This window comes from Oncorhynchus clarkii, chromosome 5, assembly GCF_045791955.1.
Source record: "Oncorhynchus clarkii lewisi isolate Uvic-CL-2024 chromosome 5, UVic_Ocla_1.0, whole genome shotgun sequence".
NCBI classification, from domain to species: Eukaryota; Metazoa; Chordata; class Actinopteri; order Salmoniformes; family Salmonidae; genus Oncorhynchus; species Oncorhynchus clarkii.
In genome coordinates, this window is record NC_092151.1 from 26,086,882 (window position 1) to 26,108,121 (window position 21,240).

At 41.4% G+C, this 21,240-nt stretch overlaps 4 protein-coding genes across 4 annotated transcripts; all 4 read left to right on the forward strand.

The window, feature by feature from the left end:
- Positions 1 to 2,403: 2,403 nt before the first annotated feature.
- LOC139408575 (pseudouridylate synthase 1 homolog) lies at positions 2,404 to 5,958 on the forward strand. Its single transcript, XM_071152631.1, has 6 exons — positions 2,404 to 2,575; positions 3,226 to 3,462; positions 4,134 to 4,271; positions 4,464 to 4,566; positions 4,877 to 5,574; positions 5,772 to 5,958. The coding sequence occupies exons 2-6, from the start codon at positions 3,262 to 3,264 to the stop codon at positions 5,808 to 5,810; spliced, it is 1,179 nt and encodes a 392-aa protein (XP_071008732.1). The 5' UTR covers positions 2,404 to 2,575; positions 3,226 to 3,261; the 3' UTR covers positions 5,811 to 5,958.
- A 311-nt stretch (positions 5,959 to 6,269) lies between these two features.
- On the forward strand, positions 6,270 to 13,354 carry LOC139408576 (nucleolar complex associated 4 homolog). Its single transcript, XM_071152632.1, has 15 exons — positions 6,270 to 6,442; positions 6,607 to 6,727; positions 8,181 to 8,287; positions 9,197 to 9,304; positions 9,616 to 9,765; positions 9,990 to 10,092; positions 11,028 to 11,062; positions 11,166 to 11,216; positions 11,316 to 11,427; positions 11,665 to 11,725; positions 11,980 to 12,090; positions 12,217 to 12,380; positions 12,554 to 12,636; positions 12,739 to 12,852; positions 13,109 to 13,354. Exons 1-15 carry the CDS (start codon positions 6,290 to 6,292, stop codon positions 13,232 to 13,234), a joined length of 1,599 nt encoding a protein of 532 aa, XP_071008733.1. The 5' UTR covers positions 6,270 to 6,289; the 3' UTR covers positions 13,235 to 13,354.
- Positions 13,355 to 13,691: 337 nt separating this feature from the next.
- On the forward strand, positions 13,692 to 16,415 carry LOC139408577 (vacuolar protein sorting-associated protein 29). The gene is made up of 4 exons (XM_071152634.1): positions 13,692 to 13,757; positions 15,318 to 15,509; positions 15,634 to 15,869; positions 16,022 to 16,415. The coding sequence occupies exons 1-4, from the start codon at positions 13,755 to 13,757 to the stop codon at positions 16,137 to 16,139; spliced, it is 549 nt and encodes a 182-aa protein (XP_071008735.1). The 5' UTR covers positions 13,692 to 13,754; the 3' UTR covers positions 16,140 to 16,415.
- A 2,315-nt stretch (positions 16,416 to 18,730) lies between these two features.
- Positions 18,731 to 21,177, forward strand: LOC139408578 (GPN-loop GTPase 3-like). The gene is made up of 8 exons (XM_071152635.1): positions 18,731 to 18,939; positions 19,375 to 19,483; positions 19,568 to 19,735; positions 19,885 to 20,009; positions 20,123 to 20,238; positions 20,397 to 20,493; positions 20,613 to 20,741; positions 20,897 to 21,177. The coding sequence occupies exons 1-8, from the start codon at positions 18,892 to 18,894 to the stop codon at positions 20,960 to 20,962; spliced, it is 858 nt and encodes a 285-aa protein (XP_071008736.1). The 5' UTR covers positions 18,731 to 18,891; the 3' UTR covers positions 20,963 to 21,177.
- The last annotated feature ends 63 nt before the right edge of the window (positions 21,178 to 21,240 follow it).

The window sequence follows — 21,240 nt, forward strand, 5'->3', positions numbered from 1 at the left end:
ACAGGTGATTAGACATAGGAGATGGTTGGGGGGGAATTGGGGGAAATGGTAAAAGAATAACATTTGTTATTATAACACACTGTCATGACAGGATTTAATCAAAAAGGTTATTTGCTATTATTCAGTGTCTTTGCTTACAAATTACAGATGTGTCTTATTGTGAGATCTGGTGAGAGCTGTGAGGTGAGTATACTTCGCATTATAACATTAATCAAAAACCTTTGTGATTGTATTTGACCGAGGGTAGAAATGTACATGTGCGGCTGCAAATTTGATGGAATTGAGCCCCCAACTCTGACCCTTGCTTTTCATGGGCATACAGTATATTTGTGATGATCTACTGCACTCTAGTTGGCACAGATAGTGCATGAAAATAGGGACAGAGCTTGAGAGGATCTGCAGAGAAGAAACTTCCCAAATACATCTGTGCCAAGCTTGTAGCATCATACCCAAGAAGACTCTAGGGTGTAATCACTGCCAAAGGTGCTTCAACAAAGTACTGAGTAAAGGGTCTCAGTACTTATGTAAATGTGATATTTCAGTATTTTTTAAATATATTTGCAAACATTTCTAAAAACCTGTTTTTGCTTTGTCATTATGGGTATTGTGTGTAAATTTATGTGGGAAAAAAATAACAATTTAATACATTTTAGAATAAGGGTATAACAATATGTGGAAAAAGTCAAGGGGTCTGTATACTTTCCGAATGACCTGTATATGCCCTCCAAAGAAAGGTTGGTGGCAGTGGCGTGTATTCATGGGTGCCATGGAAATGTATCCTTGGTATCCATGAATACTGTATCTCACAGGAGAAAGCATCCGAGTGAGCGAAACAGCACCCCTCTCTCTCTCTATGTGTAGGCCATCTATCTGATGTTGTCTGGGAACAAACAAGTATGACATTGTAGCCCACAGCATTGAAGGGAAGGAAAGCCAGCGAGCATCTGGCCTCCCTTGACAAAAAAACTATAAATAAATAGCCAATCAGCGTTGAGCTAAACTAAGCGATCTCAACTGTGAATGCTCCTGGTGCACCAAAAAAAAGTGTCAAGGGAAGCCAACTTGGATTTGGTGTCAGTCCTATCAAATCCCATTGAGATCATTCGTCATTGACAGAAAAACTTGTTGTGTTGTTGTCCTCCGGTGGTTAGCTTGCCAGCTAGCTATAATGGTCCCTTTCCTAAATTAGCCATGGCTGGAGAAAGGGATTTGGACTTGTGCTTTTACTTTATCCTCTGTACTAGCCAACGATTATAATGCCAATTCTGATCCAACCATTATGTCATACATTGTTGTGCCCCTGGCCTGAGAGGATGGAAGTTCCCTTTGTAGCTAGATGTAGAAGGCTAATGTTAACTAGCTAACGTTGCCCAAGAATGGAAGTTAGGCTAGAGAGCAAGAATTTTAGCCAGGTAGCCTAGGACAATAAAAAATAAATACTTTACTGTATGACAGAGTGAAAACCGTTTCGTCAACTTGAAAGAGAGGACGATGGCATTGGTGTTTCTCTACAAGTAGGGTGAGTCAACATGTTTTTCTACTTGCACAAACGCATGTGCACGCACACACACATGCGCACTCAAACAGAAATCAGAACCATGGACAGCCACATCATATTTAGCTTATGTTGATTGGACTAAATTGTTTTTGGTATCTTTTAGTTGTGACTGTATTAGACTAAGCAGAGGTGATTTGTGGATGTTGAAATGTTGAAGTTGAAATGGTCCTAGAATAGTGGAGGCAGCTTCTGTTTTCTTTGCGACTTGCGGTAACTGTCTGTTGTTCTAAATTAATAGTTGTTTAGTGGTCTGCACATTTCGGATACATTAACTTGCTTGGCCATGCTGTAGGTGATGTAACGGTCTGTTACTGTACATGCAATATTCTTTGTGTACTTCACTGGACAGAGGTTACTATCTGGTTTTGTGATAAAACATAGGCGTGGTTGAATTTATTCTGCCACTGTGTCTTCTTATTATCTTGGCCTTTAGGCCTATATATCATAGTTGCAAAGCATAGGAATTAACAGGTTATAGAGAAAACAACGCAATTATCACAACACAGGTTGTAATGTGGCTTGAAATCATCATCACATCTGGTTGGCAAGCATGTGAATGGTTTGTGTCTGGAGTGTATAGTAGATGAAATGGTGGAACATGTTATATTGTTGTATGTTGAAGAGAGGTGAAAGGCTATGGTTATTGAGTTTGGAAAGGGATTTTAGAAGTTAGTAGGGCTCTTTTTTTCTCAGAAGTAATGAGTCCGGTAGAAGGATTTAGAAATGTGGAGCTTATGTTGTAAACCGTGATTGACCACACACTCCAGCACAGTAAGTGGCGGCATGCACCTTTAACGTTTGTTTGCGGAACCGCCATTATATCATAGAAGAAGAAGGAGAAGGTCAAAGTTGATTTTGCCCATGTGTGTCGCTGTTGCTGCCTGCAGTGATAGCTATCTAGCTTGTAAAGGGTTTCTTGCATTTTTGTTTCAGATTGTACAGCTGTCGTTAATGGATTAACTGCCAAAGTTGTGCTATAAGCAAGACGTGTATTTAACGATTTTTTGTGGATCACACGTGAGTCTCCTGCAAAGGATTTTTCCTATTTATTGCTGGTCATGGTAGCTAGTTAGCTGGCTAGGTAGCAAACCATAGGCAATTTGTATTTGTTGTGTGAGGAAGCTAGTTTGCCTAGCTGAATCGGTAACGATAGCTAGCTGGCTCCTATTTAGATCTTCAGAACTTAAAACATTATCATATGTCATTAAATTAACACTTGAGAAATGATGAATATTTGTCCACCAGTGTTGCGTATCAGAAGCAACTGTAAACCTAATTGAACGAAATGATCTGACTATTTTGGAAGAAAGTCAAATTAAGAGAATCCATATTGTTGTGGTGTTCTAATGTTCGTAAAACGTTCATGTAATGATGACCATTAGCTCCTCCTCCAGGCAGGAAGTCATGTAGATCTGAAATGATTGGATATGTTGTCTGTAGTGATTCTAGAGTACCCAGGGATAAGGGTCTAGGTATCGATTTCAGCCTTAAGCCCACGGCTGGATTTCATTTTAGAAGGTTGTTTCCTCCGTTCTGGTCTCCTTCACTCCCCTTCTCAGATAGGATTTTTTAGATATGAAGTGATTTATTAGGTGAAAGGAACAGGGTGGAAACTCTAGCTCACTCACAATACTATCCCTTTAACTAGCTATCTGTGTTTTCACCAGGTTGGCTTTACAAGTGTGCAGGGATCCATCCGGTGGATGATGAGTGAAGAAGGGTCAGGAAATATGCTGATCAAGCCACTGAAACGAGTGGAGGAAGGAAATGGAGAGTCGGGTGAGAATGGACACATCAGAAAGAAGCTGAAGTCTGTAGAACCAACTGGCAATGAGAGGAAACACCCCAAAAGAAAAGTGGTCCTGCTTTTGGCATATTCAGGCAAAGGTTACTACGGTATGCAGGTTGGTATTAATCTTAATATTTTCATAAAGGGATGATTTAATAAAAATAGCTAGTCCTCCATTTAGGTGCAGCTTTCTATATACTGAACAAAAATATAAACTCAACATGTTGGTCCCATGTTTCATGAGCTGAAATAAAAGATCCCAGAAATTTTCCATACGGACATTTGTTTACAACCATATTAGTGAGCATTTCTCTTTTGCCAAGATAATCCATCCACCTGACAGGTGTGACATATCAAGATGCTTATGAAACATTTGATCATTACACAGGTTCACCTTGTGCTAGCGACAATAAAAGGCCACTCTAAACTGTGCATTTTTGTCGCACAATACAATGCCACAGATGTCTCAGGTTTTGAGGGATCGTGCAATTAGCATGCTGACTGCAGGAATGTCTGCCATCCAGACAGCTGATGAAACAGGAGTATTTCTGTCTGTAATAAAGCCCTTCTGTGGGGAAAAACATTCTGATTGGCTGGGCCTGGCTCACCAGTGGGGGGATCTATGCCCACCCTTGGCTGCGCCCCTGCCGAATCATGTGAAATCTATAGATTAGGCCCTCATTTCAATTGACTGATTTCCTTATATGAACTGTAACTCAGTAAAATTGTTGAAATTGTTGCATGTTGCGTTTAGATTTACTTAATCTGCTGTGTTTTGTGTTTCAGAGAAATGCTGGATCCTCCCAGTTCAAAACCATTGAGGATGAGCTGGTCACAGCACTGATTAAGTCTGGGTGCATCCCAGACAACCATGGAGATGACATGAAAAAAATGTCGTTCCAAAGATGTGCGAGAACAGACAAGGTATGGGAGGCAAGCATGGAAAAGGCTTAGTAGCTGTCTGCCCAAATGCATCCCTTGAGCAAGGATCCTTACATTTGTTTTATACCTGAAGAAATTAAATGCACAGGAAAAGATGTACACTTTGTGTGGCCTCAAACACAAATTCATTGTTATTACCTTGCTTTGTGATCAGCTTAATTTGTTTTCTGTCAGGGTGTTTCTGCAGCAGGTCAAGTGGTCTCTCTAAAACTGTGGATGATTGAAGACGTAATGGAAAAGATCAACTCCAATCTTCCACCACAGATCAGAGTGCTGGGTGAGATCGCACTGCTTCCTGTCAAATGTGTTGGAGACAAGCCTAAAACCGTCACAAAGCAGCCTATGGTTCTTGTATAAAGACTAGGAGGTCTTGGTGGTCCCTTTTGGGAAGTAATTGATTCAAGGTGTTATGTGAAAATGTGTTGGACATGCACTGACAATGCAATGTTGTTTGTCCAATGCTGTTTATTCTGCCTATTGGCTTGAACATATAATAAAAACAATTGATATCAAAAATAACTTTAAAGACCAGAACGGTTTAGTTACCAATGTTGTTCTGCATTGTTTGTGATCTTTTGTCCCTATAGGTCTGAAACGAGTGACTGGGGGCTTCAATTCTAAAAACAGCTGTGATGCCCGCACATACTCCTACATGCTCCCCACTGTGGCCTTCTCCCCAAAGGACTATTACACCAACAATTCCGCTGCATTCCGCCTTGAGCCAGAGACACTGCAGAGAGTAAACCAGCTGTTTGGCAGCTACAAGGGCACCCATAACTTTCACAACTTCACCTCCCAGAAGGCCGCGCGGGACCCCAGCGCCCGCCGCTACATCACAGAGATGTCCTGTGGCGAGCCCTTTGTGCGTGGCGGCGCCGAGTTCGCAGAGATTACTGTGCGTGGCCAGAGCTTCATGATGCATCAGATCCGGAAGATGATCGGCCTGGTGATAGCTGTGGTGAAGGGCTATTCGGGGGACGAAGTGTTAAAGCGAAGCTGGGGTGAGGAGAAAGTGGACGTGCCAAAAGCCCCTGGGCTGGGCCTGGTGCTGGAGAAGGTGCACTTTGACAGGTACAACAAGCGGTTTGGTGGGGACGGCCTCCATGAGTGCCTGGAGTGGACTGAAGAGGAGCAGGCCATCTTGGCTTTCAAGGAGGAGCACATCTACCCCAGCATTGTGGAGACAGAGTGCAAGGAAGGGTCCATGGCTAGCTGGATGGCCACACTGCCCATACATGACTTTGAGGCAACTGCAACAGGAGCGCAGGATAAGGACAGGGAGCAGGTGGGTGAATACAACACAATTATATATTTGCCAGTTCAATTATCAGTGGTTCTTTGTCCTACAAAATGTTTAATATTATTAGATGCATCATCAACTATAAGCACTTAACACCCAGACCTCATAAAACCTGCTGTGTTTTTGGGAGGTGCCATCACCCTCCCTTTTTTGAAACTCATAAAACCATTTTCCATTTTCAGGATGATGAGGAGGGTAATAGATCAGATTCTGCACTTTGAAGTCTCTGGCAAGTGGAAAGACACCTTTTGCTTTGCTGTATCTCAAGAATGAGCTTTTGTTTTGCTATGGAAATGCATTGTCAGTAATGCCACTGATTTACTCAATAATGAAGACATTTTAATAAACATTTTTGTTATTTTTAAACCATTGTGTGAATCCCATTGTGAATCCTTTCTAGTAAAATCTTTGTAACACATTTTATTTGTAAGGATTTGTTAGTTGGATGTGTTTTATGAAACAAACACATTGATAAGACATGTAGGTCTAAGACAGGATGCAATGATAGGAATGCTGGTGTTTTATAAAGCTTTCAACTTGTTTTGGAATGTCACGTAAATTATGGAAGTACATTTGTTACAGTACAGCTAGAATATTTATTTTAGATATTTGGCCAGGCCCAGCACAGTATACACACCGACCGCAAGGGGGCGAAATTAGAACGTAAAGGACGTCGACACTACCCTCATCTGGGGGAAAAATGGCGGCTTCGAAGAGGTGCAACGTGAGTTCGGAAAACTTAACCGTAAATGATGTGAAAACACCTAAAATAGACATCAACGGTAAAGTAGATCTGATTATTCAGAGCAAGAAACATGCCAACGATGTGTTCGACGTTCTTGAGTATCTTCAGGTATGTAACTTAACAGAAACGGTCTAATGTGCGTGTTCAATGTTAGCTTTGCCTCTTGGTTTTGGAAAGCTAGCTAGCCCCCCCATATTTGGCCCCATGGTTCTCATGGTGATTGACGATATATATTACATACCAATGCACATTCTCTCCACTTTCATCCTCAGTCAGAGAAAGAGAAGAACGTTGTTTGTGCGATTGATGGATGTACTAAACTGTTCAGCACGTTGTTGGAGAGGGGAGAGCTGTATGTTGGGCAACTGCCCAAAGAAGAGTTGTTGATTGGTGGTGAGTATAAGTTTTGCTCTGCAACTCCAGATCTGGCAACCAGAAAAAAAGGTATACTAAAAATATATAAACGCAACGAGAAACAATTTCAACAATTTTACTGAGTTACAGTTCACATAAGGAAATGAGTCAATTGAAATAAATTAATTATGGTCTAATCTATGGATTTCACATGGGTGGGAGCCAGGCTCATCCACTGGGGAGCCAGGCCAAGCCAATCAGAATGGCTTTTTCCTCACAAAAAGGCTTTATTGCAGACAAAAATACTCCTCGGTTTCATCAGCTGTCTGGGTAGCTGGTCTCAGACTATCCCGCAGGTGAAGAAGCCGGATGTGGAGGTCCTGGGCTGGCGTGGTTACACGTGGTTGTGAAGCCGGTTGGACGTACTGCCAAATTCTCTAAAACAACGTTTGAGGCAGCTTATGGTAGAGAAATGACCCTTCAGTTCTCTGGCTACAGCTCTGGTGGACATTCCTGCAGTCAACATGCCAATTGCATGCTCCCTCAACTTGAGACCGCTGTGGCATTGTGACAAAACTGCACATTTCAGAGTGTCCTTTTATTGTCCCCAGCACAAGATGCACCTGTATAACGATCATGCTGTTTAATCAGCTTCTTGATATGCCACTCCTGTCAGGTGGATGGATTATCTTGATACAGGAGAAATGCTGACTAACAGGGATGTAAACAAATTTGTTCACACAATTTGGGAGAATATTTTTTTCTGTGTGTGTATGGATCATATCTGGAATCTTTTATTTCAGCTCATTTAAAAAAAATGTTATTTCACATTTATTTAACCAGGTAGGCCAGTTGAGAACAAGTTCTCATTTACAACTGCGATCTGGCCAAGATAAAGCAAAGCAGTTCGACACATATAGCAACACATAGTTACACATGGAGTAAAACAAACATACAGTCAATAATACAGTAGAAAAATAAGTCTATATACAATGTGAGCAAATGAGGTGAGATAAGGGAGGTGAAGGCAATAAATAGGCCATGGTGGCAAAGTAAATACAATATAGCAATTAATACACTGGTAGATTTGACAGATGAGTGTGCACAGTAGAAATACTGGGGTGCAAAGGAGCAAAATAAATAAATACAGTAGGGGAAGAGCTAGTTGTTCGTACAATTTATAGATGGGCTATGTACAGATGTTGTGAGCTGCTCTGACACCTGGTGCTTAAAGCTAGTGAAAGCTCATGAAACATGGGACCAGCACTTTACATGTTGCGTTTTATATTTTTCTTCTGTATTTTTGTGGCATTTCCTCACCAAGTACAAGGACAACATATGTAGTCTGTTTGGGAAAGTCTTTTGTTCAGTTACATCTATAGAGTTAGACTTTGCAACAAAAAAAAAAAACAAGACACCTAAAGGTTTTTTTTTATCTCTATGTTGCTTGGGCCTCAGGCTATGCTATGATTGACTTTTTGTGTCCTCGCAGGTGATCGCAGTGCGGATGAGAAGTACTGCATGTTCATGCGCCACCGATACAACGGTTGTTTGGAGCTGCTGCTGGAGCACATCAGCCATGAATCATACCAGATTAAGGCGAGTTACTTTTTTGTCAACACCAAAAGTTAATTGTTAGGGCCAGGAGGGAAGACTGGCCTGGTCCCAGATCAGTTTGAACTCTTGCCTACTCCTTATCACTCAATTTCATAAGGAGTTTGCGAGAGAACAGAAACACTGGCAACCAGGCTAAGAAAACTCTAGGCCCTAGTTAGTCCCAAAAAAACTAAATGTCCCTTGTCGGTCACGAATGTTGTATAAAATTGTATTTAAACGTACTCTGCCGATTGGCCATCAGGTTTGTCCTTCAGTGGGTTGAAATTTGACACAAAATATCCACAGGAAACTATTATTAAAACGACTTCAAAACGCAAGTCTTAGTCTGTGGCAATCAAGAGTTGTTTGCTCTTGACTTAAAGCACGTGCACAAGACGGAAGTACATGCACTTAATGCATTCATACTAACTGAAGTCTTGCAGGTGTTTACATGGTTTTGCACATGTGCTAGGGGTATACATTTCAACAGCAGTACTGGCACTCTAAAAAGTCTGGTAAGTAATACTTTCCTGTGGATATTTTGTCAAAAATGTTGACCCACTAAAGGACCAACTGCACAGACAACCGTTTAAGTAAGTTAAAATGTTATTTTATTTAACATTCTGGCTTGTAATTAAACTTTTTGCAGTGCTTTGTTTCAGACTGTATACCAGTAATTGGTATCTCAGTCTGATTTAGGCACTAGAATAAAAGGTCAGCTGCTTCATAAGTTCTGATTTATTAGGGCCTGGTGTTTATCTGGGGTCTGGTCACACTGTAAAGAAAAACCATTGGTCCTAATCATTAGTGACGTGTGACGTGTGGTGTGTGTGTGAAATGTACTTATTTTAAATGAAGGATTTAGTCAAATGTTGTGTGTTTGGGCTGACGATGCTATTTATTCCGATGCAGGAGAGTGCCCTGTGTGCACTGATGCAGTTTGCCTCCATGGAAGGAAAGTTCCCCCTCCAAGACTTGGACTGGAGTGAACACTACAGCTTCCCAAGAGAACTCATCCAGGTAGCGGTTTCAATTAAATACTGTACTACATGTTAGTTGCCTGGCGCAAATGTTGCACAATTTAAACTGTCATAAGGGTGCATTTGCGCACCAAAGATGCAAGTTTGAAACTGAACCGCCTGTATTTATGCCATTTATGAGCTGCTTTTATTCAAAGCAACTTAGTCATGTGTGCAGACATTGTTAGTATTTGTGGCACCAGTGGGAATCGATCCCACAATCCTTGCCGTTACAAGCGCCATGCTCCACCAACTGACCCATACCTGTTACATTGAGATTTTGTCTGTAACGATCCGTTGCTCTGTGAACAGGCAGTGGTGGAGCGGCTGCTCTCTCAGGAGGAGGATATGGCGCTTCTTATCTCCAGATTTCAGGAGTACCTGGATATGGAGGATGTGCGTTACTACGTCATGAGCTCTGTCCGTGAAAACATGGGCAGGGTGATGGACAAAACCAAAGGGGTAAGCCCCGCCAGGACTGTTGTCTGTTTGGAGGTTCTAAATGAGATGGTGTATTGTAACTTGTTTAGGTGTTTGTTCTATAGCAGTTATGTATTTTTAACATTCTTTACTATTTTGTCTTTAATCACCTCAGTTGACTTGTGCTCCACGCCTTAGCTCAAGTGTTGGGCTGTCATATCTGACTGATGTTGTTTGTTTAGAATGGTCTTGTCTTGTCTCTTCAGGCAGTGATGCCCATTTACCAGAACAACGTGTTCACACTGCTGTCCAATATCAACATGCCTAGCCAGGAGTCAGAACTCACCAACTACCTGGTCAAACAGGAAGGTCAGCCTGCTGTTTTGCTCTTATTCTATATATTAAAATTAAAACAATGCATTTTTAGTAACATGTATGCAACATGTTCTTAAAATTGTCCATATTTTTCAATGGGGAAGGTGCATAAAGATGGAGGCCCCCGTGTACTTAGCACAAATGCTTAGTTTGCCGTATTGTACATTGCTCAGCTGTTTTTTACAGCATTAGCACAGTATACATGGCCCGAATTCTAGCTACAAGACAGTAGCAATTTGAAAAAACAAAAAAGTAAATTGTGCTGGTTTACTGGTACATTGAACCATGTTGTGCGCCGTAGTTTAAGAACTCTGTGGGTAGTGTTAAAAACAATGATGTCATTTCTGAATTCCTCCATCTTTATGCACCATCACCATTGTTGTGCAAAGGTGCCATTAAATTATCCGAGTGGCTGAGTTGCCAAATTCTCTGGATGCCTCTTCAGCTAAACACCTGAAGCTTCTGTGTATGCGTGGGATTCTCTACGCACAGATGTGTTTTAGCTGCTCAGGAGCGATGATCGGACGTCTTTGTCTGGTGTAGCCGGCAACCTTCGACATGTTGTAGAAAAGATGATTTAACAAACTTTGTCTGTTGTAACAGTAGGTTATTAGAAAACGTAAGCACAACAGACAGGCAGTCTAAATAGCGATTTCATGTTATTTTTTTCATCATCATTGCAAATATTGGCGAGGCAGACAGGCAGTCAAAGTTGTAGTGTTTTTTTTTGGGGGGGGGGGGGTTTAAGTGAGAAATGTGAAGGGAGGGTGAGCAGCAGCTACGGAGAAAAAGGTGTGCATAAAATAACACATACACAGAACGTGATTCGGTTCTTTAGCTCTGGGGAAGAAGCTTCCAGACTTCCTTCTGTTGCGCAGACTCAGGCTTAACTTATGGTGTGATTGTTTGCCCCTTGGTTCATTTTACAGCTAAACATGAAGACTGGAAAGCAGCCAAACTAAAAGTAAGCAAAGCCCCCTATCATCTGGAGAAAACATGCTTTTTGTGTCTCATGATTAGAAGTATTGCTATAACTGAATGTAATGATTATCTCTCCTTCCCATCAGGAACACAAGCGTACCTTTGAGCGGTTGTGGCTCGGGTTTCTGAAGTATAAGGTATAAGATCCACTTTAACATATAGACCACCTTTGAACTTGTCTTTTGTTCCAGTCTAGAGTCCCAGATTTTCAGTCTCATGTCTTTCATACCCTGTAGTTGCCCAGCAGCATGTACAAGAAGGTGCTGGTGATCCTCCATGACTCCATCCTGCCCCACATAAGCAATCCCACAGTGATGATTGACTTCCTGACTGCAGCCTATGATGTTGGTGAGTTGAGTTTCCATAGTTTGTCACCTATAGAACAATCTGACTAGATGCCACACTGTACTGAAAGAGAAGAGTACTACGAGAAATATATTATTTGTGGTGTACTGTAACCATACGTGTGTTAGAACGTCTGTAATACAGCCATACTCATCACCCACAGTGGTATTCTGTGTAGCTTTATTTTGTACGACTGGGAAAGTTAATTCCTTGTATATTGTTTTTTCTTTGTCTGTACAGGAGGGGCAATCAGTCTGCTGGCTCTCAATGGCCTGTTTGTGCTCATCCATCAGCACAACCTGTGAGTATTCCACACTCTTAGTGCAGAAGGTACTGAACCAGCAAACATTGTCTTCCTCAGCTTCTGAAGGTTTAGGTTTTTGCATTGGATGCAAACTATTTAAACAGAGGTAGACATTACCCACTACCATAGGAACAAAAAAAACCTGGTCCTAGCTATTGAATATTTTTAAGTTGGAGTTACTTTCCCTCAACACATGAGTCAAGTGACTATTCTAGTAATAACCGTTTAAGTGTGTGCCTGTGTGTTTGCAGAGATTATCCCGATTTCTACAAGAAGTTGTACAGCCTGCTGGAGCCCTCTGTTTTCCATGTGAAGTACAGAGCACGCTTCTTCCACTTAGCTAACCTCTTCCTCTCCTCCACGTAAGACCTCTCTGTCATGTTCACTCCATTAACTATCGATGACTGGCATTTTATCATCACACTTTCTGTAAATCAGTTAACAGTTATCAACTATTTGTCCATGGTGTCTTTTCTTTCTCTCTCCAGTCACTTGCCAGTCTACTTGGTGGCCGCATTTGCCAAGCGTCTGTCCCGCCTGGCCCTCACGGCGCCACCTGCTGTTCTGCTCATGGTACTGCCCTTCATCTGCAACCTGATCCGCCGCCACCCTGCCTGCCGAGTCCTCATTCACCGGCCTAGTGGAGCAGATGGTAAGTATCCCCATTTCACCCCATACATTCACCTGTCTGGAGATGGGAATTCATTAATTTGATTATGATGATAATGTTGATGTGGTGGTTTGACATATAGGCTAGGTCTTAAAAAGGCTTTCCAATAGATAGGTTGTTTGACATGGCTTGTCATTTCCTGTGTGTTTGGACAGAAGCCTGTGATGACCCCTACCTGATGGAGGAGGAGGACCCCTCCCAGTGCCACGCCTTGGAGAGCAGCCTGTGGGAGATTCAGGTGTGTAGGGGTATCCAGAGAAACAAGAACATGATACATAGAGATGAACACAGCCAAACTCACTGTGCTCTTCACTTTCCCCTCCTGCTCTCATGAGTGTAGACCCTGCAGAAGCATTACCACCCTGATGTGGCCACGGCTGCCATGGCGATCAACAAGCCACTGTCACAACAGGAGGATGCCATCAGTGAGCTGCTGGAGCTATCCACCTATGAGGTGAGGTGACATGACCAAACTCTGAATGTTCTTTCGTCCACTTTTTGGTCCTCATGGTGATTCACATTCCCAAGTGGTTTTACTTTGTTGGTGAGGATATTAATCTCAATTGTAATGTGTAATGTCTTATCATTTGTTAGCATGTTACTTTGTCAGTGTTTTGGTGTCTGTCACTGTAAATTGTGTGCATACATGTGTACATGCATGGCTTTGATCATGTTGTTGATGGAATGTGGCTCTGTGTCTGTGCACACAGCTGATGGAGCGGGACCTGAAGCATAAGCAGAGCAAGACTGTGCCGCTGGAGTTTGACCCTGCCACCCAGCTGCTGCAGGGCTCTGGGGGGGTGGGGGTGCTGGGCCTGAACTTCTCTCTAGAGTAGAGACAAACAACCCCAGGACACTCGCACACCTAGCTCTCTGGACCTCACTGTCTCCCCCACATCCACGATTACATATTTCTGTTTGTAATTAGTTGTACCCCAATAAACCTTTCTAGAAAACTGTGAGCTGTGTTTATAATTTAGGCTTATTGTCAGATAAGGTTTACAATGTTTTGTAGCTGTTGACTCATTGGTATGAATGTCTGCAATCTCTGTGAGACTGATAATTTTAAACAGAATTTAAATAAGGTTTGACCGGGAGGGAGTAGCACTTGAAAGATACATTTACAACTCTATGCATTATGTCTATAATGCATTCGAATGGGGGCATTGAGATAGATAGTAAAGCAATTAATTTTTAAAAATGGCAGGAATCCACCTTGCTCACATTCGAGTATGTTCTACATTGGCCTCCGTAAGATTGCTCGGCATTCATTGGCTGATTGCATGACTTACTGTTAACGTCATTACGTTTTCTTGCGTAGGCTGCTTCCTGAAGCCCAACACAGCAAAATAGACGATGGTAAGTGAAAATAAAGTAAATATTAGATTTTTTTTTACCTTGTTTATTTTTCGTGAACATTGCTTGTATGTGGATGTATGGACTAATTGCGTTGTGACCGTAAACTCTTATCTCTAGATCCCAGCATATAAAGCATGTTGGTCTGCTAGCTAGCCCGAGATGGATGAACGATGATCACATGACACAAAAGTGGTCTGAATAACAACGCAGTACTGCTCAAATCAATCACCCTTTCAATCTGCATTGGGTTCTACTTTAAATTGGTCATTGTCTGTGAATCTGTGTGATGAGATTGAGTTTGCTCGAGTAGGCTAGCTAACGTTAGCTAATTTCCTTCTCCATGTCTCAGCTAGCAGGTGATTTCTTAATTTTCTCTGGTTGTTTTGCTACCACCATGTCATTTCTCATGCCTACTCATCGCAGCAAGTTACGTATTTAAATTCAGTCATTTTAGTTTGATTTCAACTTTATGGACCTTTTGACATTTTGTGTCAGTGCACAAACCTAACGTTAGTGTTTGGTAGGGGCACTACTATAATCACTCACGCTATAGTTATGATCTTACTTGCAACCCACTAACAATTAAGGCTATCATCTATTGTCACCTTACTAACACTTATTTGTTTGGAATGTTTCCTTAATTTTTAATTTAAGTTTTCACTATTTTCCCACCTGGTTTAATTTTTTCCTTTCCTATCTTTGATCTTGCTTCATGTCAATCTCTCCACATACATCCTGCTTCCCACCTCTGTTACCCACCCTACCCCTTCTCCAATCTTCTTCTGCTCTGTATTCAGGCTGGTCACCGGGTAAGTGCACGCTGTCTGTGTTGGAACCTGTACTCTGCCTGTTCTACCTCTTCTGGAGGCTTGTTTTGCAGACTAATGGAGGGATGCCTGTCATCGTAACACCCCATACCTCGCTAAACTCTAAGGGTTAGCCTTATAATGATGTCCTGGTAATAAAGACATTTTCCATACTAACACACATACACACCAAGAATGTTGCCATGCATTCAGGTGAGGATATTGAGCAATCTGTTTGATACATTTAGAGGCAACTCTAAAAACAAACTGTTATTTTGGGTACACACCCTTTGCTGGATGGTTGGTGATGTAGTATGACCTTTCTAATGTGTGATGTGGAAAAATAAATACGCCTTAATTATTTGTTCGTCGCTGTTCAGACAAACTGATATATCTGTGCGGATAGAGTATTCTGCGGAATGGGACAATAAGCTTTAGTCCTTGATCAAATTGGCAACAATCTTCTAATTACAATGGAGTATTGATATACCCTACTCGAGAACTTAGTTATCTTCCAACTCAAGGACCAAAGTTGTGGCATTTTTAAGATGAATTGAAATTCAATACGACAGACTAGTTGAACATTTGCAAGTCACATGTTGAATTTCATTTCCTGAGTTGACTGAGTTTAAATGGTATCGACTCCAAACTTGATGTCATCCTCCTAATGGACAGCCTACATTTTGTAAGTATGACAGCTCCCTCCTGTAACTGTCAACATATCTTAACTCTCCATCCACTGTTTTGATGCCAGTTGGTCCTGGTGTTAGGTGACCTGCACATCCCCCACCGATGCAACACCCTACCAGCCAAGTTTAAGAAGCTGTTGGTGCCAGGCAAGATCCAGCACATCCTCTGTACAGGAAACCTCTGCACCAAGGAGAGCTATGACTACCTGAAGACACTGGCTGGGGACGTACACATTGTCAGGGGAGACTTTGATGAGGTTTTTATATCCGCTTCCCTTATGCTTTATTACATGATCCATTATATCAAAATGTATGTATAATCTTTTAATAGGTAAGGAAAGTGGATGAGCTGTGGTGTTTTCTGCCTTCTCTTCCCTATAGAACCTGAACTACCCGGAGCAGAAGGTGGTGACAGTAGGTCAGTTTAAGATCGGCCTGATCCATGGGCACCAGGTGATCCCCTGGGGGGACATGGCAAGCCTGGCCCTGCTGCAGAGGCAGCTCGACGTCGACATCCTCATCTCTGGACACACACACAAGTTTGAGGCCTTCGAAAACGAGAACAAGTTCTACATCAACCCTGGCTCAGCAACTGGAGCCTACAATGCACTGGAAAGGTAATGGAGGAATTTCTACAAATTAAGCCATTGACATATTTATTGGGTCATTTAGCAGATGTTTTTAAAGTGACTTGGTAAGTTGCTAACTGCTAGCATTACACTGGTGTGTAAACATGAGCATTCCTCTCCCCTGTTTGGCTTCTCCTCAGCAACATCATCCCATCTTTTGTATTGATGGACATCCAAGCATCCACAGTGGTGACGTACGTATACCAGCTCATAGGAGATGACGTCAAAGTGGAGAGGATTGAGTACAAGAAATCCTAATCCCAGGGCTGAAAAGGGAGGGGTGAGGCAAGGGGTGTTGTCGTTCAGTGTATCGTTTCATTCCTTTCTACCTGCAGCTCCAACTACATAACCACAAAAAATGCTCTACCATAACTGTTTGCTAACTTAACTCTATAAAGAAATGTATAATATTTTATGTCATCCGCATTGGAATGTGTTCCACCCACCATGTGGTGTCTGTAAAAATACATTTAAAAAATGCAATTGTCACACGCATTTGCATGTCATTCAAATAAATATTTGGTGCCACTTTTTTTGAATTTTATGTATTGTCATGTAAAATGTGCTGTAAGTACATGTAGCTCAATGGCCTTTTATTTTCCTGTAGTGAGCCTTCTCTTACTAATTTCACCCACAATAAGAATCCCATTTCATTCTCAGCCACCTGTTCATATTAAATTGTAAGACAACGAAAACACTTTTAGGGATACTTCAGGATTTTGGCAATGAAGTATGCTAGCAGATACCCATAGACTTCCAGTCATTGCGCTAATACTAGTTAGCATTGGCTCGCGAAACTTGACACAGAGACATCAAATGATATCCACAAGATCATCTGACTCTGGGGAAGTAGATAACAGGCCTCATTGCCAACATTCCGAAGTATCCCTTTAACACTTAAAGAAAATTACACCACATGTAAAAACACTGAAAACAAATGAGCGATGCAGTCATATGATTGAGAATAAGTCGTCTTGCTCCCCCATAGACAGTGAGCTCATGCATTCACTCAGTCATCAGCCATTTAACTCCAGGTTGTCTTTTTATGAACACTGATAAAGGCACAGATGTAAGCATGGAGTAAAAAACTGCCCTGAGGACTTTAGTCCTGCTTTTTAGATTTCCTGTCTTTCGACACAGAATAACCTGGTGATGTCCTGTAGGGTTAACCACAGGCAAAAAAAAAGGACAGTTTTTGACATCAGATTCTAAAAAAGTAAACGCCATACACTTCATTTGTTGATTGGGGATATTTGGTAGAATGGTTTACCCATATGTCCTTTGGTCCACAATGTGGTCGAGGCGTGGTCTTGCTGTGAATTTTGGAATTATGTTAATTTGTCTCATGACTTAACATGGGTGTTCATCCAACCTCTGGATGCACATCTAGGACTCGGTCCTTCTCCCTTATGGAACCTACAAAAAAAAATGTGAATCCTATGAGCACTTTTCTTATGCCTCAAACAGGTATGACCACCAATCTTAAACATCATCATCATTGTAGTACTTCACTGTCCCCCAACCTCCTTGTAGGATGTGTCCACCATGGTTATAGAGTAACCACTAGTTTTCCCTGTCCTGATGCATCTGTGAAGCACATTTTAGGTCATGTTTCTGGATGAGTTTATGTGCATGCTCTGTAAGCATCATCAATCGTGGATATGTAATGCTTCTGTCCTGGTGTCAGCCCCAAATGCTGTAGTCTTTTAGCCAAGTGTGACATGCCAGTAGCCTGCTGAATCTTTCACAGACGTGGCCCAGTGATTGCATCGGGCCTGAATTAATTTGCTGCTTTTTGGAGTGGGAATCAATTCTTTAAAATCTATTTTCAGTAGTTCCAAGCTAGTGTTCCTAATTTGTCTGACCCCACATGGACAGCATGAGCCCCCAGCCTTCCTACGGCTTTAGGAAAACACTACAACATTATGCATTAATGTCAATATGGTTTTGCTTTCCTACTGAGACTAAGGGTCTGGTTGCCTTGGAGCTTGATGTTGACCAAGAGGAGTGGCCCTAGCAAGAAGAGCGGCTGTTACTCCAAGGGAAACCACTGAACACACTGCTGCCTGCCAATATGCAACATTCTTCATTTTGATATTTGAAATATTTTGATGAAGATGTTCCTCGCTAATGTACTTGCTGTTCTAATAACTGTTCATAATTCTAATGCTTATTGGTTATTTTGTAATCTCAGTTTTCCCGCAAATTTAATGCGCTGCCACAGTCCCCGTTAGAAAAACTCGTCTCAGATTACAATCTACACATATCATGATATTGAAAACATGTTGTTTTTCCTAAAGTTACCTCTCTTTGAATTATGAAATTCTACAATGGAAAATAGGTATTTTCATTGTCTGGTTAAAGTCCTTGAATTGACCTATTGAATGTATTTATTGACGAAGTGAATCGACCTATTCTATTACTTTATGTCAATGTTAAATTTAATTGAACGCTATAAACGAATGTAATCTATAACATTTAAATATAACATTTAAAATAATTAATTGTACTATTTCAATAAGGGACATAGACACATGATTAGAAACGTGCAATGTAATTTGTCCTATATAGTGTTCAAAGCAGATAACATTGGAGAATGACATCAAGACCATTATTGCACTGAGACAGCCATACATTTTTGGTAAGATACCATCATCGTGCTTCATCCGATGCACTCTGACATAGTCTTGGCATTTTCAGCAAATATCACCTGTTTTTTTTTTATTCAAAACCAGAAGTAGCAATAATATTGACTGACAAAATCTAAATTGCTGTCGATTCTTGACATTGGCGTGTAGGTAAGATTATTTGTACGCATGCGTGAAAATCTACTGCTCATTCTGCTCACTCGAACGACAACTTTTGGTCTTCACACAATACCCGTAGTTAGCGAATGTCTTCTGTTAGCTGTGAATGTAGCCGCCGACATGGTTTAGCAACATTACTCTTTAATAATTAAGCGACTAAAATTGTTTTGTGTAGTTTCAGTCCTTGGAATATTATAGTATAAATGCCTCGTTATGCTCAACTCGTGATGGGCCCCGCGGGAAGTGGAAAGGTAAGTTAACTAACTAAGCTAGCTTGTTTGTTTGTTTTTAGCTAAAGTCGTTAGCTATCCACAACACTGAAACGTTACTGTTAGCTTCAGTGGGTAGCTAGCTAACTTTAAGTGTTTGCTGTTTGTTCCATGTCATTCCAAAATGTAGCTAAACGAGCAGGGCTAGGCTATGCTTTACAATTAAAGGCAATTCACATATTAAAATAGTTATAGTTAGCGCTTGCTAGTTTAGTTGCAACATCCAAGGTCTGAGCTACATGCACTGCCATTGACCATGACTTGTCAGTGTCAGAAATGCAGTTCCAGCACTTTTCTAATGTGCTTGTACTGTAGATGTTGCTTGATTTATCCTATTAAAAGTTATCATATCATCACGTATGTTTTTGCCACAGATATTTCAGTCCGCTGTGGTTTATTAATCTCCCCTATCTGTAGAGTACCTACTGCTCTACACTGATCCAGCATGCAGAAGCCATAAACCGCTCTGTACAGGTAGTCAACCTAGACCCAGCCGCTGAACACTTTGATTACCCGGTCATGGCAGGTAAAACACATCTCTGGGGAGTTCTGTGATAGTCCTGTTTATATTACAATGAGTGGCACTGACTGGTTGTTTTTCTACCCTCAGATATCCGGGAGCTGATTATGGTGGATGATGTGATGGAGGATGAGTCACTGAGGTTCGGCCCAAATGGAGGGCTGGTGTTCTGCATGGAGTACTTTGCCAACAACTTTGACTGGCTGGAGGAGAGCCTGGGCCACGTGGAGGATGACTACATACTGTTTGACTGTCCTGGTAAAGTGCTATTCATAGAGAGGGGCAAGGAACATGACTTTGATGGATCTGATTTTGAACATGATGATCATAGTTGTTGAGAAGTTTGTGCTGATGTTGTAGTGAGAGTGGTATTAACTAAAATTATGACGGGTTGTTGATGTCTGCAGGTCAAATAGAGCTCTACACACACCTCCCTGTGATGAGGCAGCTCGTAGAGCAGCTCCAGCAATGGGAATTCCGTGTTTGTGGCGTCTTCCTGGTAGACTCACAGTTCATGGTGGAGACCTTCAAGGTAATCTGGCCACTATTAACCCACTTTATTCCTGATCATGCTGCCTTTTACTCTGTCAATAATATGCTCTGACAGTAGTATTTGAAGTTAATTGCAATTTTCTCCCATCCCAGTTCATCTCTGGTATCATGGCTGCTTTGAGTGCCATGGTGTCTTTGGAGATTCCAACAGTCAACATAATGACTAAAATGGACCTGCTGAGTCCCAAGGCCAAAAAGGAAATTGAAAAGTAGGTGCCAGAATGAAAGAATTCCTCCTTTTTATGTGTTTATCTGTCACGGTGGTCTTTGTTTATCTGATTTTGTGTCTGGCTCTGAATGCATCCTATGCACATGGTTAGCGGACCTGTATTGGCTGACACTGACAGATCTCACTCTCTCCATGCAGATACCTGGACCCAGACATGTACTCAATGATGGAGGACAACTCTGTCACCATTAGGAGCAAGAAGTTCAAGAAGCTGACCAAAGCCATCTGTGGCTTGGTAAGTTCTTGCTGTGCACACAGCCACGCTCAGAGAAAAGGCAGCAATGGTGTTAATGATTTTGAATGATTTCTGAATTTGGAATTAATTTAAAAAATATGTGTTTGTTTGTTTTCCAGATTGATGACTACAGCATGGTGAGATTCCTGCCATTTGACCGCACAGATGAGGAAGGCATCAACATAGTGCTTCAGCACATTGACTTTTCCATACAATACGGAGAAGACTTGGAGTTCAAGGAGCCAAAGGTAAGTACATAAAAATCCACTATGTGGACTGAAACGTATGCCTAGTGCTTAAATATAATCCTGCTTTTGGAAGTAATGTACTACATTTCTAAGTATACTAAGTGCGTTCCCAACTTAAAACCTTTCACTCACTTTACTTGTTTTTCTGTCCTTAGGAGCCTGAGGAGGAGCCTGACAACACAAATTATGATGATTTATTTCAGGACAAAGTAGAGGACTGAGAGGTGACATAAGAGGCCCAGAAAGAAAATAATAACATTTGATGGTCAGAGGGAAATGTTAATTGCAGTATCATGCCACATAATTATTTATTTATAGACTTATTATGTCTGTTTAAAAATGTTTTAGTTATCATTTTAAGATTGTGTATAGTGTATTGTGACCCCCGTGGAATATTTTGATTATATTTTTTTTGAATAAAAACTATTGTAAAACAGTTTTCACACAAGTATTGCTATGAAAATGTTAAATTGGCACCACCCTGTGGCCATTCAAATAT